This window comes from Amphiura filiformis, chromosome 1 (genome assembly GCF_039555335.1).
Source record: "Amphiura filiformis chromosome 1, Afil_fr2py, whole genome shotgun sequence".
In the NCBI taxonomy this organism is placed as follows: Eukaryota; Metazoa; Echinodermata; class Ophiuroidea; order Amphilepidida; family Amphiuridae; genus Amphiura; species Amphiura filiformis.
Window position 1 is genome coordinate 62,969,132 of NC_092628.1, and position 15,312 is coordinate 62,984,443.

General features: G+C 35.4%; 1 protein-coding gene across 11 annotated transcripts in view; it reads right to left on the reverse strand.

Annotated features, from left to right (window-relative positions):
• Positions 1 to 1,188: 1,188 nt before the first annotated feature.
• The window catches only part of LOC140150618 (neogenin-like), a 175,466-nt gene continuing 161,342 nt past the window's right edge, over positions 1,189 to 15,312 (reverse strand). For 10 of the 11 annotated variants that reach the window (XM_072172713.1, XM_072172751.1, XM_072172743.1 and 7 more), the window contains 5 exons: positions 14,642 to 15,157; positions 13,513 to 14,340; positions 12,752 to 12,985; positions 12,185 to 12,507; positions 9,175 to 9,298 (listed from right to left, as the gene is read on the reverse strand). In XM_072172713.1, the coding sequence (XP_072028814.1) occupies positions 12,215 to 12,507; positions 12,752 to 12,985; positions 13,513 to 14,340; positions 14,642 to 15,157 (1,871 nt within the window). In that variant the 3' untranslated portion in view covers positions 9,175 to 9,298; positions 12,185 to 12,214. Of the gene's footprint in view, positions 7,496 to 8,220; positions 8,376 to 9,166; positions 9,299 to 10,684; positions 10,790 to 12,184; positions 12,508 to 12,751; positions 12,986 to 13,512; positions 14,341 to 14,641; positions 15,158 to 15,312 lie in introns of those variants that run through there. The other variant, XM_072172690.1, reaches the window with a different exon arrangement.

Here is a 15,312-nt window from a genome sequence, read left to right on the forward strand (position 1 = left end):
TAATGTACGATTTCCTTCCAATTTTAAATTTGTCATTATATACTCAAAATGCTGAAGTAATACTAGTAATAATGATCGGGAATGGTTTCTGTCCATTTTGAGCTGAAATAACGAGGTAACGTGAAAGAAACACTGCTTGTTATTTTGGCCGTTTAACACGCAGTTCTATATGGACATAAAGTCATAATTTCTTGAATTATGACTTTATGTCTAACTTTGCTCTGTTTACCTACAAACACAACAAATTTGGCTGATTCCATTTAGGTGCAAGTTGTGACATGTGTAAACATTACAAATATGCAAAAAAATCAGGTTTGAAAAAAATTAACCAAATTCATATTATAAGATCGTACATTATGACTTTAAACAGCCATTTTGAATTTATGCAAATTAGGCACTGTTCCACTACTTGATTTTCTGGGACTTTTGATGTTTTTTGTTTGAGCTTTTGGAAGATGGATGCATGTGAAATGGATTCTGTTGCAATTAGTGGTGGGTGATTTCATATTTTGACTGGCCTAGATTAGCCATGATGTAACACTGCCATGACAAACAATTTTGGACCTATTAAATTTATTTTTAGGGAAAAAATGTGGGACCAAAGGCAATAAAAGAGAAATTTGGTATAGACAAATCCGATTCCACGCATTCCTACACCTCAATGGCAGCCATTGAAGTGGGCCATCCCACCTGAAATGTGAAATGATGCAGGCTTTGCGTGAATTTTAAACTGTGTTCCATCACCCGTGTGACAAAAGGATGCTGAAAGTTTACAATGCAATAAAATATAAGATTGATTTTGAAGCAGCGTTTTCCACCAAATTGGGCAATATACAACACCATTTTGGTGCGGATGGCCCCCAGTAATGGCGGAAGGAATTCTGACCATCGCTTGGCTCATCGGATTAGTGTATAGCAGATTTGATTTTCTCTAAATAAAATCAATTACAGAGCACATAGCTCTTTGGCCGCATGTTTCCTAGACATACCAGAGTTTTTTCCTACTTTTCAAAGTATGTCTGCTTTGCTTTTAAAGGAGTCCTGATAATCTCTGCCCTTCAGGATTAACCAGCTTATCTCCTGTCTCTTCATCAGACAGCATTCCTGATATTTGATATATCTCAATATCATAAAGTTAGCCTACTGATACTCATATATAAGTCAAAATAAATGCACCAAGACACAATGTTTATATTTGCAACTTAAACTTTATTTGTTGGCGAAGGCGGTATTCATACAAGCATGGATTTAAGCATCCACTTAATCAGATCATTTCAAGTTCCTTAAACAAAAAAGAAACATAGACGTCTAAAAATGTAATTTTGATATTTATACCCTGTCAAAACAAATGTGTGAATTGAACATTATATTACCCTCATATTAGAAATGGCATTTAAGGAACTTGAAATTAAAAAAAAAAATATCTTACATACAGTTTGGTCTTTGTTTGTTACATAAAAAGGAGTAAAGCAAAGATACATGTATTAGAAACTCAAGAGTAATGCACATGTAAGTAAACGACAACACAAAAACCTAATATGTACCGCGGGAAATAGGTATACAACTGGAATTCAGAGGATTTACAAAGTGTAGCAAAAAGTTTTGCCAATAAATATAATATGTAAAAACATGAGATTTTCTCAAAAATAAAAAGCCAGATAAATCTTTGGATGACATTGCATAAGTACAATTATATAAATGCTGTTGTCACTGACAAACATGTCAGGCATGAAAGTTTCAATGTTATATGTATTAGGAAATCAGATCACATAATCATAGTATGCAATGCCAACACATAGATTCAAACAACTTTTCATTCACGTAGTAAAAAGGAAATTTCAAAAAAGAAAACTACACATGATGTTAAATTGCAATTCATGTGCTAACTGATTTGATTTGATTTGATGCAAAACAATTTGGAGACAAAATTCCTCAAAAATAAAAGCTAAAAGGTCAGTTTTGAAAGGACTGGGAGATGTATAGAGTTGATATTATTGGGAGTTGTGACGACATAACATAGGGTCGAATTTGCGTCATATTTCAAAATTTGATGTACTGACATAATATTTGACATTTTTACACAACAAAAATTAAAACCTTTGAGGTAGCCATCATTTTGGGTGCAATGAACACTAAGGGTAAGTTGTACACTAATTATACACTGGTATTTTAGAGAGAATGCACAAAGATGCCCATAAGAGGTGGGTTTGTAAATCATTCCCATGATGCAGTATGGCAAAAACCAGACCATAGGATTTCAATGTATTGATATCATGCAACACAGGAAGCGCAGTCACAAAGCAGTATGGGTTATTGTTCAGAGCCACACTGGAGACCTGAACAATCACTTATAAAACTCTTGATTATTTAAATCAAAGAAACTGATGACATTGTTGTTGGTAAAATACTGTGAATTTTTCCATCACTTCAACATTCTTTCAATTCTTTAGTGATATTTTATTCCTGCAATTTCTCCTACACTTTGAGAGCTATCACATAAAGAAAGTTTCTTATCTAGAAAGTTTGTAATAATGAACGGGTTTAATACCAAAAAAAAAAAACACCCACCCATAGTCCAGTGCTATTACTTTGCCTTTTTCCATAAAACCAGTGGAAGATCTTGCAATTATTTGTATGACATTTCTATGAAATCTTTGGCAAACTTATAACAACTTTCTTTTCCAAAAGATCCCTTAAAAACTGTAATATACCCTTGCCTAACTAAAAGTGTAAATTCATCGTCATGATTACAAGTTTGTTATAATTATAAAACAGCTTATGATTCAAAAGCGTTTGTTGCCAAAAAAATGCATTGCATTGTATAAAAAAAAAAGAACACAATATATGCACACCTATAAAAACTGCTTAAGTAACATATTCTATCTATGTAAGAAATTGAAATAAAACACAGTAAAGTGGGTATGATTTATTATTAACTGGGAATACATATGGGCCATCTGCAACACTTCTCTCAACAACAATAATTTAAATACATTATAAAAATATACACTGTAGGATAAGATAATATTTCTCATGGTGGCCCAGCCTGGGTTTACAAACGCACCCTTGCTATCAATATAAAAATGGTTAAATACATGGTTGACAATATAGGAGCATACAGTACAAAATGCCTGCTTTAAAATCCTAAAAATCAAGATAAAAGAAACAAGGAATACAACAGCGTCATATTGCAGGGATTTTGAAATGCATGAATAAAAAGTTGACAACTAGCCATACAACAAGCTATTCCAGTTCAGTGAAATCCATGTACACCCTATGGAAGATATGACCATAAATATTCCACATGGAGTGTGAATTTCAAATGGGGTTACCTAAATGAGTCATTCTATTTGAAATCTACACTCCCTGTGTGGGAGATAAGGTCATGTCTTCTATATGGGTGTATGGATTTCAACTGGAATAGCACAATGGTTTATTTTGTATACTAGGGAGTACAAACATTGCAAGCAGGGTGTGTGACAACATTCTTTCACAATTCCTCACAAGTATGTCAATGTCAAATACATAGAAGCCAAACAAATGTATGCATTTTGTACTATTTTAGTAAGTTATTAACAAGTCTGGTAGGGGTGTATTTCATTAACACTTACAATGCATCGTAAGTCCTAAACACATGGTTAGTCTCAAATACATAGTAAGTCTACCATAGGATTTACATGTTAGAGTTATGATGGATTTGGACTGTCGACTTACGGCACATTGTAAATATTAGTAATATGCACCCATGTGACATCAGTAAATGCAAATACACAAGCTGAAATATAATATAAACTTGTGTAGTGCTCTTCCCTGAAGCTGAGGTGTGCTTTTTTTTTGCACAGTGTACAGGCCTGGCCAAATATCCACTTGTAATATTAAAATGTGACATTACATCGCTAATAAATACAACTAACTGGCAAGAATTAGTTTTATGATTTTCTCAGAATCTATTGTCCTCTCTAATCAATGTTTAGCAGTGCTACATGTAGTAACTTCATTTTGCCAAATTATCCCCTCCAATAAATTAGTTTCTAATCAGTATAAATATGCATTTCAGTGTACTATTTTCAAATCCAAATAAGGTTATACTGAAGTTTAAATGTTATCTTTTCAAACACCAATATTACCCTGTTTTAAGCATCAAGTACTGCATTTATCAAAGCTTATCAAAAAGCTGCTGCCTAATAATCAAATTCTATTTCATTATTATCAAACCTGGGATTATTTTTCTTATTATAATCATGATTTACAAACAACCCAGGCTTTAAATAGTTTGGCCCAATCCAACACAGAGAACAACATAAAAATATATAGAATACCACCAACAACTGCATTTTTCTTAAATAACTCAGGCATCAAGGCCTGTATAACATTCATATAATAAATCTCTCCCACACACTCACTCATATATCCACTCGTAACACATTATAAAAAGCTCCTATTCACAGCTAAGTCAGTATACTATGAGACATGTACATTATACAGTGTTAAAATCTCTTATTTCACAACTTAGATTAAGATATTCAATTTGGTGATGACATACTGAGTCTGAGTTTTAAGCAAACATATTTGATGGAGTTGAATCAGAATTCAAGTTTATTTCTAAGAATTCTAATTTATTTCTAAGAATTTTGAGTTTACCCCGAGGGATAACCTTAAGATATCAAACATTAATCACAGATTAAAAACAAAAAATAAATAAATAAAGTAAAGTTGGAGAAAGCTTGTAGTCGCCTGCTCCGCAGCCGACTGATGATGATGAGTGACCATTGCCAAGCCTCTTTCAAGATTTGTGTTGTTGATATTTTTGGTATTTTCAGCCAATATTTGTTTACAATGAACATTATGACAATGCAATCATCACCAAATTGAGTATCTCCAAGTCCTAGAAATAACATTAATCCTCGTCCAAACTGAAGACATGGGTACTGAACATTCTGTAGTACCACAACATTTACATATTAAACAAATAAAATTCAAAGAAATGCACATTTTGTACACCGAAAATGCTGTTACAGCACTTCCCTATATAGATAAAGCTCATTTACATGTTTTTTGTATTCTCCCATACCACCTTCATCATAATAATAGCAGTAATAATAATAATATATCATGACCATAAATCATCCATACATTTTGTCATGCATGGAAAGACACAAAATCAATAGGTACATAAATACATACATACATATAAAAAAAGTATTTCACAATATTAAAACACTGAATTCTATTCACATGGTCGTTGTTGAGTTGAGATCGCACAAATAGCGCATCAGTCTTATTTTAATAGTTCCCCTTTTAAAAATTACAAGTATATGGTTTTGCAATTTACACCTATTTAAGGCATTTTATTATGGCTGCTTTTTGCCTGTGTTGACCCTCAAAATAATCAGTCCTGTATATAGATTGGCAAGAGAAAAGCACCAACTGTATTACCGACTCTTCAAATATGTATTCACATTTATGCCGCTTCTTTTTTGTTTTAAAATTTACATCATTCATAATTTTTATTTTCACATTCTATTTTGCATAATTTGATAATAAATGTAAGAGCCATTTTGCTGCATTTTATTAATCATTTTAAAAAGGATTATCTTTAAAATTTTATAATCATTTCATTGTGGCATTTTTTGTTTTGATTTTACATTTTCATTAATATTTTTGCAGCATTGCCAATATACATTCAAGTTTTCAACCCTTAGTAAGTCTTACAAAATGTACAATGGTTGTCATGACGACAGCATTAAGTTATATGGAAGAGCAGGTGGTGGAACAAGTACCAACAAGACAAATTGAAAATGATTTATGTAACAAAGTTTTGATTGCACTAGCCGTTCACTTAACACTGAAACACCCCAAAGACCACCTACAGCACTGCATATTATCTGTAGGCATTCTGAAACTAGATGGCCCTATTTCTAACAGATTTGTGTTGTAGTGTAATTGTCCATGCCCACTGTATGTATCTAGACCCACCACACCACATTGCATTGGATGGCTATGAGCATGCTTCTACTGGACTGCATTTCACAAAATATGCCAGTATAAACTCTTAGCAGTTTGAAAATTGCCTATATTGAACATATGCGTAGATCCTGGGGGGTGGGGAGTGGGGGATAAATTCCCCCCAATATTTTGCCAGGGGGGATGGTCCATACAATCATCCCCCATGTTGATGCCTGTATGTGAGTTTCTGACCAATTTAACCTCATATTTGGTCATTTTTGCCCCCAAAGTGCAAATTTGTTCGCGTTTTGTGCGAATTGATTCCATTTTGCACCATAGTTGGACATGTCATACCACTGTCAAAAGCATAAGACAACTAAACAACCTACATAGAGGCGACAGGAAATTTTGACAAGAAATTCAACTTCATAGTACAAATTGTATTTTTGGCCTATCTAAAGACACCCTTATTGCATTTTCAATTCATACAAGGCTGTGCTTATCTTTTTACCTCAGTTTTCAACTATTCTTTAATAATGACAAATGTTTATTAAACCTATGGGCTGCCCATATGCTGCATGTATTACATACAGATCTATACCCAAGTGGATCAGCATCTTTGCATTCCTACTTTTATCCATTGTAACTTCAAGCCTGGAACTGAATACTATATGGACAGCCATATTTCATATCAAGGGTGTGCATCTGTAAATTTGAGCTGAAGTTTAACATTTTGAACAACTTCATCCAATTACAATGTGAGAGCATTGTATGTTAGGACAGAGGGAATAGGTGATTCTAAGATCAACACAAGGTAAGAGTGGTTTTTAAGATGGATACAAAGCTTGTTTGGCTTAACATTCGAAGTACTGATAATTTTGGATGGAACGCAAGTTTATACTAAATCATACCATGTCTTACAGCCCAACATTATTTCTTAGTTGAACTTTCCATCTATAACATACAAAAGTTAGTACCTACTGTACTCTATGGTCAGAGTATCAATGATATATTTTTCTCCACGTCATTGTCATTCTAAACGTCATATACAAGCAATTTTCTAACTTGTCAAATGACTTCATTGTAGTTCAGTAAGTACTGTTAAATATTAATGTTGGACATTCTCCTTGGTAAAACTGTGTGATAGCAGCCTGTCATATTCCAATTTAAGACTCTTCCATGTCAACACTTCCATGTTCCAAAGGTCTTCAGTTTCTAGTGCTTTGCATATTCCTCAGCCATGTCTTCCAAATTCATCACCCATATCTTCCGAATTCATCACCCATGCATCGCCATATATTTTCAATGTCTTATATTCTCTTCTGTCGAGAGTTGTCAATATTTGGATACATACACAAAGATGTTTTTCTTTTCTTTTTTTTACTTTTTTGTACAAATTCATCTCAAAATGTTGAGATCATTTAAAACAAATATGCTAGTTCTAGCTTTGCAGTTCTGATGCAGTAATGGCATTTAAGTCTTTCATCAATCCTTCTAAATTGATCATTTCTGCATTTAAATCTTCTGCGCTGAACGTCCTGGCGCTCGACTGAAACAGAAAATGATACAAAAAGTGCATTTAGAAGAACAGTCATAGATGATTTATATAAGACCAATTTCCTATACAGCCCCTACAGTGTTTACTTGCTTTGGAAATTGGGTTTGCCAAATAAACATTTTCCCCCATATTGGCCCAATTGGGGCTAAAAATTCCTTTGACTAATAGTTATACAGAACTGCAAATTCCTGTACGTCAAAACCCATTTTCAATAAGCCAAAATTGTAACATACAGTCTCTGAGTAAAAACTGCTCCTACCTACTTTTCATTTTTACCAAGGTCAAAAATAATAGAAAAGGCTACCTTTATGCATGTTTCTGAGAAATCAAAACTATTGGTATTCCAAAATATTTTTTAAATGAGTTGAATTTTTTTTTAATGTATCAAGTAAATCAATTTAATGATTGATTTTTTGTTGTTGATATTGTGACAATTCTACACATTTTACATTGGTACCTTGAATGGGTTGTTTCATTTTAAATCCATAGACCCCCTATGGAAGACATGACCTTAATCTTCCACACAGGGAGTATAGATTTCAAATGGAGTCGCCCATTCAGGTAAACCCATTTGAATTTCACACTCCCTGTGTGGGGATTAAGATCATGTCTTCCATAGGATTTCAACTGGAATAGCCCAATACAGAACAAACCTATAAACAGAACGACACAAGAAAAATCCTGATTTTGCTGACAAATAATTGAATACTACTTACTGTTGGGCTAGTGCCACCCCCAGGGCCTCTCGTCACAGTCACATCTGGTGCCCTCGGTGTCACCACAGGTAGCGGTTGTCCGCGACCTCTTGGTGCTGTACCAAAACCAGCTTGAGTTTTCTTCAAAGGACTATATGTTGGTGCATTCATTTTAACTGTCACAGAGAGAAAAGTTGAAAAAAATAATTTGTAACAATAGGTACACTGGCATGTACTAACTACACATATCCTATTATTTGTAATTTCAATATGGTTCATAAGGATAAGTAATAATATTCCTTCCTAATAAGTTTTTAAGTTTAATGTGTCTTGTGTGCCGGCTTGTGTGATAGTCTCTCATTTTGCTTCTTTTTTTTCTGTCTTATAAAAGGGGGTGGTAAATTCGATCATTTCCCTCCATAATTGTTTCGTTTAATCTTTTTTGTAATAATATATCTAATAAGTATTTGTCTGTTTGTTTGATTGTGGAAAATAAAGTTGAAATTTTGAAGTTTAAGTTTTAAATAATACTTCAGTCTAATATTTGTTATATGAAAAGCATGAAGAATATGGGGAAAATAATCATGATCAGATAAGCCTTGGAAAGCAAAAATCTAAGCCTAGTAAAGTTGCAAACCATGAGTGCATGGCAGGCCTTGGTGTAGTACTTATGGATTAGTTCAGTCAGTGACATCAATATGTTGAGGGAGCTGTTGCATGTACATCTATGAGGCATCTATAATCGTGAATGCTCCATAAAGAGGCACCAAATGAAATTTGCACTGATGTCACTAACTACACTTAGCCAAAATCATTAGTGGTGAATTTGGCAGACTTTTAATATATTACTTGTAATTTCATTTCATTTTATTTAGATCTAAAGTATGTAACATAGCATGAGCAAAAAATGTTATGTTTAGGCATTTTTTATTTAATTTTAATTTCAAAAGAAGCCTTGGTGACTTACCTCTACCTTGATAGTGTGGTGGAGGACCTGGTACTGTAAAACTAGATAATGGATTTGTTGGGCGTGATACTGAACTCATTTGACTTGTTGAATCCTCATGTGAACTCACAGTATTGGTATCACTATGGTAACCTGAGAACAAACACAATGTAAGGTTGGGATTAACAAACAAATTATGATTCATTTCTTTTTAGATCAACAAAATTCTAACGGCAAATTCCATTGACAAATAAAGTAAACCAATAAACAGAATTTAAGAGCAGATTTTAAAATGATACAAAATATGAACAAAAACCTAATATAGCCATTTCCACAATCCATAGATTGGGGATATACCGGTTGAAATCAATACACCTTTATGTAGAAGACATGACCTTACTCTCCCACACAGGGAGTGTGAATTTCAAATGGGGTTACCTGAATGGGTGATTCCATTTAAAATCTACACTTCCTGTGTGGGAGATTAAGGTCATGTCTTCCATTTGAAATCTGCACACCCTGTGTGGGAGATTAAGGTCATGTCTTCCATAGGGGTGTATGGATTTCAACTGGAATAGCCTATATTGTTGTATTCCACCTTAACATTAAAGAGTAACTCCTTCAGATCTTGCATTTCACAAAACGACTCTTGCCTTATGAACATTGGTGAAAATCAAGCTACAATCCATTGGCTTTTCCTTACACAAGTTGTGAGTGGCTTGAGCTTTTGGCCCTAACAGAATCTTTATCAAATGTGATTTTAAAGTGACAAGCCAACACACCTAACAAAAACACACATTTGATAATGATCCTGCTAGGATCAAAATCTCAGGCCACAAAATTTTTTACTACACATGCTTTTGTTACAACTTTTTAACATACACTACAAAATTCCTATTGGGGCCGCCTGCACAGGTACACCGTCACCAAGGTACTTGGTTGGTACTGTGCAGTACCAGGGGAGTATCAGTGTAGTACCAGTACCACTGCTGATGGGTCATGTGCAGTAGCAGCATTGGTACTGTGGAGGTACTCTGTGTGTACCAGTCAGGTTCCTTGGTGATGGTGTACCTTTGCAGGTGGCCACAATAGGAATCTTGTGGTGTAAGTAAGAATTTTAATGTCTATTTCCTTCCGCTAGTCAGTGACACCATTATGCAGACACATTGGACTATCCCAGTAAACCTCTATACACCCCTATGGAAGACATGCCATTAATCTTCCACACAGGGAGTGTGAATTTCAAATGGGGTTACCTGAAAGGGTGACTCCATTTGAAATCTACATCCTCTGTATAGGTGATTAAGGTCATGTCTTCCATAGGAGGTATATGGATTTCAACTGGAACAGCCCATTTACATTTCCCAAAAGGACAGCATTCTAGGCTGCTCATACAAAGATTCATCAGATTGTATTCAAAATCTAGTCGAAAAGGTATAAAAGGTAACCAGAGTTTTTTGTTTGTTTTTTTGGAAAAAAAATCTGCTAAACCATTGGATGTCACTGACTTGTGGAAGGCAAATGCAATCCAATATATACCTGAAGTAGCAGTGGTTGAACTATACATATATGGAGGTTGATTGAGATGAAGGGAGCGAGGTGAAGTAGCATAATCATATCCAGGTACACCGCCCATATGCATATCTGAATTAGTAGGCAAAGAAAAGAAGCAAAGAGATTTTGAGCTTGATTATCGCTATACTGCATTTTATATATTTGGCAATTAAAGTAGTTAGCAGTGGTCATTTAATAGAATAATATATTGACCACTGTGAATGGACCAACACCAGATGACCTGTACAGTAATACACAGCCAAATCCCTCTTTAATATGGTATCCTGCAGTAAAGCTACTCCTGGCTTCCTCCTCAGCATAATAATTGGTACACATTACTAAATGCATGACAGTTGTACATGGGTACAACATAAGTCCATCTTGTGTACTCCATAAGTACACCATGGGACTCTCATGCAAGTAACATATTTGCAGCTCTACTGAAGGTACCTCATTAAAGAGGGGTGTGGTTGTGTTAATCAGAATCTACATAATATCATATACAAATATGCATAATAAAGAGATGACATGTATAATATATGTATTAAAAAGAGAAAGAAAAGGCAGTATATGCATATATATTTTGCTGAAATAAGAAGCAAGTTATCATAACTGTTATTATTAAACTTCCACCTGTTTCGTTAAAAGGAAATTCAGTGAGTTTATTACAAAAAATAGGCTATGGGATAAGCAATTACATCAAAGATATTTTTGAGAATGTAGCTGCAGTTCCTCAATTGCAATAATTGCTTGCTGTATTTACAGGGAGAAAGAATGGTTAGTGCCAATTTGGAAAGGAATAATATTTGGCATATTTAAGTTAGTATTGGTTAGGAATGCTATTTTATTGGTAAATCTGAAGATTTGTCCATCTCTGCACCAAATCATCCAGGTTGCTTACGTGTTCCTTGCCAACATGTGTGAGATAGGAAGGAGTCTATGGATATATATCTATGTGTACCTAAATTTGAGCTTGCTTTATCACATCTAATAGGCAAAATGTATTCACTTTTTGTTATGCAATAAACAAGCTGCAAGGTTAAGAATTAGATTAGTGTGGTCAACATTGCATTATTTCTGTGAACTAGTTACAGTCAGGGCAATTAGCAGAATAGTAATAATTCCAATTAATAAGTACAGATTTGTGGGTTTTTTTTTTCAAGTTAGCAATTGGCATATTTTCTTTTACGTTAGCGATCAGCGTTATTTCTTTTTTCTTCTTCAAGAAGTTAGTAAACATTTATGCATCAGCTTTGCCGACTTACAAATACCGATCAGATGACTTCAGGCTGAAAAGGAAGCGCATATTTTTATGCTTTCAAGTGCTTTAGCGCATAATTTTAGTAGGTATTGTAGCTATTTGAGTATATAGTGAAGTGTTAATTTTCCAAGATCCCTCTGGGTAGTGATGTGCTATAATTCATCTCATGAAATGTAGTGAGTAGCTCTCCAACACCAAGGTTATAATAGCTTTATTCTCACTACCTCCAGGTGGACCCACAGAAGCCGAACGTCTCAGAGTTCCTGGCTTGTTCCTATTATCAGCCATTCTAACATCATGTTGTGATTCACTGCCATGGCGACGCCGAGCAGGTCGTCCATGACTCTTAGCATTTGGTGGTTGCTGGTATTTCTGCAGTTTAGGGAATCCATATCTGTCTTCATCAAATGCCTCCAAATTGGAACCAACTGATCTCGGCGTTGCAGGCGTGGTCTTGAAGCTCCATTTGGTTTGGTACTTGCTGGTTTGGTAGTTTGTGCTTTCAAATTAGGCATTATGGGAAAGGCTGCACTTGCAAGATCCAGCTCTGTGGATAAGAAGGATAAACAACATTGTTACAAAACGTAATGTAAATTAATAAATTACAACTTACAAATAAAATTTCTGAGAATTGGGATAATAGTATTAAGTTGATTTCAGGAAAATTACTATGTTTTAAAGTATGTTTACCAATTTGGGTTCTCCAATCCTTGTAAGTGAATATTAATACTGATTTTTATCAATCTTATATCGTATTTATTATTATAATAAATCTTATTGCATCCACATACCTGAGAGACTGGCAAATTGTCGTGATATCTCGTCGTCTCCTGCTGCATTGTTATTATTGAACGAAAACTCAGCGCCCCCGCCAGCAGTGCCCAGTTGCTGATTCCCGTTGAAATTTGTGTAGCTACGTGAAGCTGAGCTATGGTGGTATGACTCAATGTTAGCACCACCTCCTGTTGCCAGAGTTGGTGGCATGGAGTCTGTAGTCAGCAGGGAACTAGGTCCAGAATAGTGTGCTAGGAGTGGGAAAAAGCAGGGGGAAATCAACAAATACATAGCATGCAGGATTTTAGCCAAACTGTTTCAGGACTTCTTCACAACAAGAAAACTTCCTCAGAATTCTATAATATCTTTATCTTTACAAGTAACATTTACAAATTTGAAGAAACAAGTCAATATTAGAATTTTGATATAACTCATTATTATATCTTTTCATTTTCCGATGGCTTTTCATTAAGTATATACAACATAAGCTAATTTTTCCATTTAAACCTGTTCAGGATAGTCAAATTGTTCAAATAAAAGCTATACCTAAATAGGTGTAAGATAGCGAGGATAAATTCTTGCATTGAATAAGTCCCTTGATATTGCTTAACAAATGCTATGGGAATTTATACAGCAGTAATTAACAGAACAAAATGATTTGTTGTTCAGTTTACGGATTTCTAATGTATTTGTATTATCCAAATCATTTGCTCTAAGCTACAATAAATTTAAGAGGCATTATTTCATAAGCTACAAAATTTGTATATATCTACAATACCTGATCCATTTGTTAATCCACCATTGGATATCCCACCATTGGATAATAACCCACCATTGGTAACCCCAACATCCAATCCTCTTGATCCAATTGATGTGCCATACATGGAGCTAGAGAAGGCGTTCTCTGTGGCACCACCACTTGCACCAGCCCCTGTTTCAAACCCAAAGCTGTTGTTATGATCACTATAGGAAGCATCTGCATTCAAGCCTGTGATTCCACCTCGTGAACTAGACTCCATGGTGTTGTATTTGGTCTGTGTGCTGGAGCTACTGGTGCCCCTATCAGTATTAGGACCAGTTCCACTGAACAGGAATTCTGAAGAGCGGAATGGATTGAAAGCACTTCCTCTATCGGTGAAGAAATCTTCACTGGCATCTGTTGCTGAGAGATTGTAAGCGCTAGCTGCTTTCTTCTTGGCGCGTGAGACTGTGTCGTAATCAGGTGGTGCTCTTGGCCTGTGTGGTAGTAGAGGGGGTCGGATTTTTTTCGTGTCGCCAAGAGGAGGAAGGGATGATACATCAAGGCCGACGTAATCAAGCGAGTTGGAACGTCCAAGCCTCTGATGATGAGTGGACTGCTGGTCTGACATGTTACTCTGGCCATATGCATAACTACTCGCTCCTAAACTATGAGCGGCATTTTCTTCTGAAAAAAGCGGGTTGGAAGTTAGATTAATGGAGGCCGCATTTTCCGACTGCATATAATTATTAGTTCCCATATGATATGAAGCAGAAGATGGGGACGATGATGTTGTACGACTTTCTGTTGTCAAAGAGCCGCGTCCGATACCTGGGCGAATCAGTGTAGGGATTGGAGCTGTTATGGCTGAAATACAAAAGGAAGGGTAAAACATAAACATGCAATTAGCTGTCATGCACATGCACATGCTATGGATAAAAACATTCACACAATGAATGGTTTATATAGAAGGTAATAATTATTTTGACAAACCATGAAATTCTATTTTGGTATCCACTGATACTTGATAAAAAGTTAAATATTAAGAACTATTAACTATTCAACCTATTTTTCGCATCTTGTTTTATCCCTCACTGTCATTTCTGACCACCTAGCTTATCAGTTGGAATGCTTTTTCTTTCTAGCAAATAACTGGGCATGTTTGTACCTGGTAATGACGTTCCTGATGTTGTAGGGAGTTCAATAGCCAATGGTCCATTCTCAAGACCATTTTGTAGCATCATTTGCAAATTCCCATCTTTAGCTGCATCGGAAGTAGAGTAGGACTTTGCAAATGTCTCGTGGTTAGACACTGTTTTATAGCTGGTTCCATCTAGCATAGGAACAGAGCGTTCCACTTGATGTGATGTCTTTGTCTCTTCAAACGTGATGGTAAATGGTTTAGTCTCCTGGACTGCTCCTCCATAGTGATGACCATCAGGGAAGGTCACCAACTGGTTGGAGTTCACATCATAATTAGACCTGGCGTGTCTACGATCTAGTGTCTGAATCTCTGGACCAGTACGAATCGGAACAAACCCATCCGAGTGGAGGCTGGAATAGTCACGTGTACGGTAGTCAAACTCCCTGTCGTCACGGTGATAGGTACTGCTATGGTAGTCGTTATGATGCGAGTCCAGGCCTCGGGCTCCAGCTCCCCAGGTGTTGTAACGAGATGCGTTTGCTGCTTGCAAAGGAGAAAACTCAAGTTGTAATAATATGAACGATTAAAATTTTCTTGAACCAAATCAAACTCTGACAAAAGATGATTAAACAATGGTTTCTAATAGTTTTTGTTTCTTTACTAACATCTAAATGCAGGTCATTTATAATGACAAC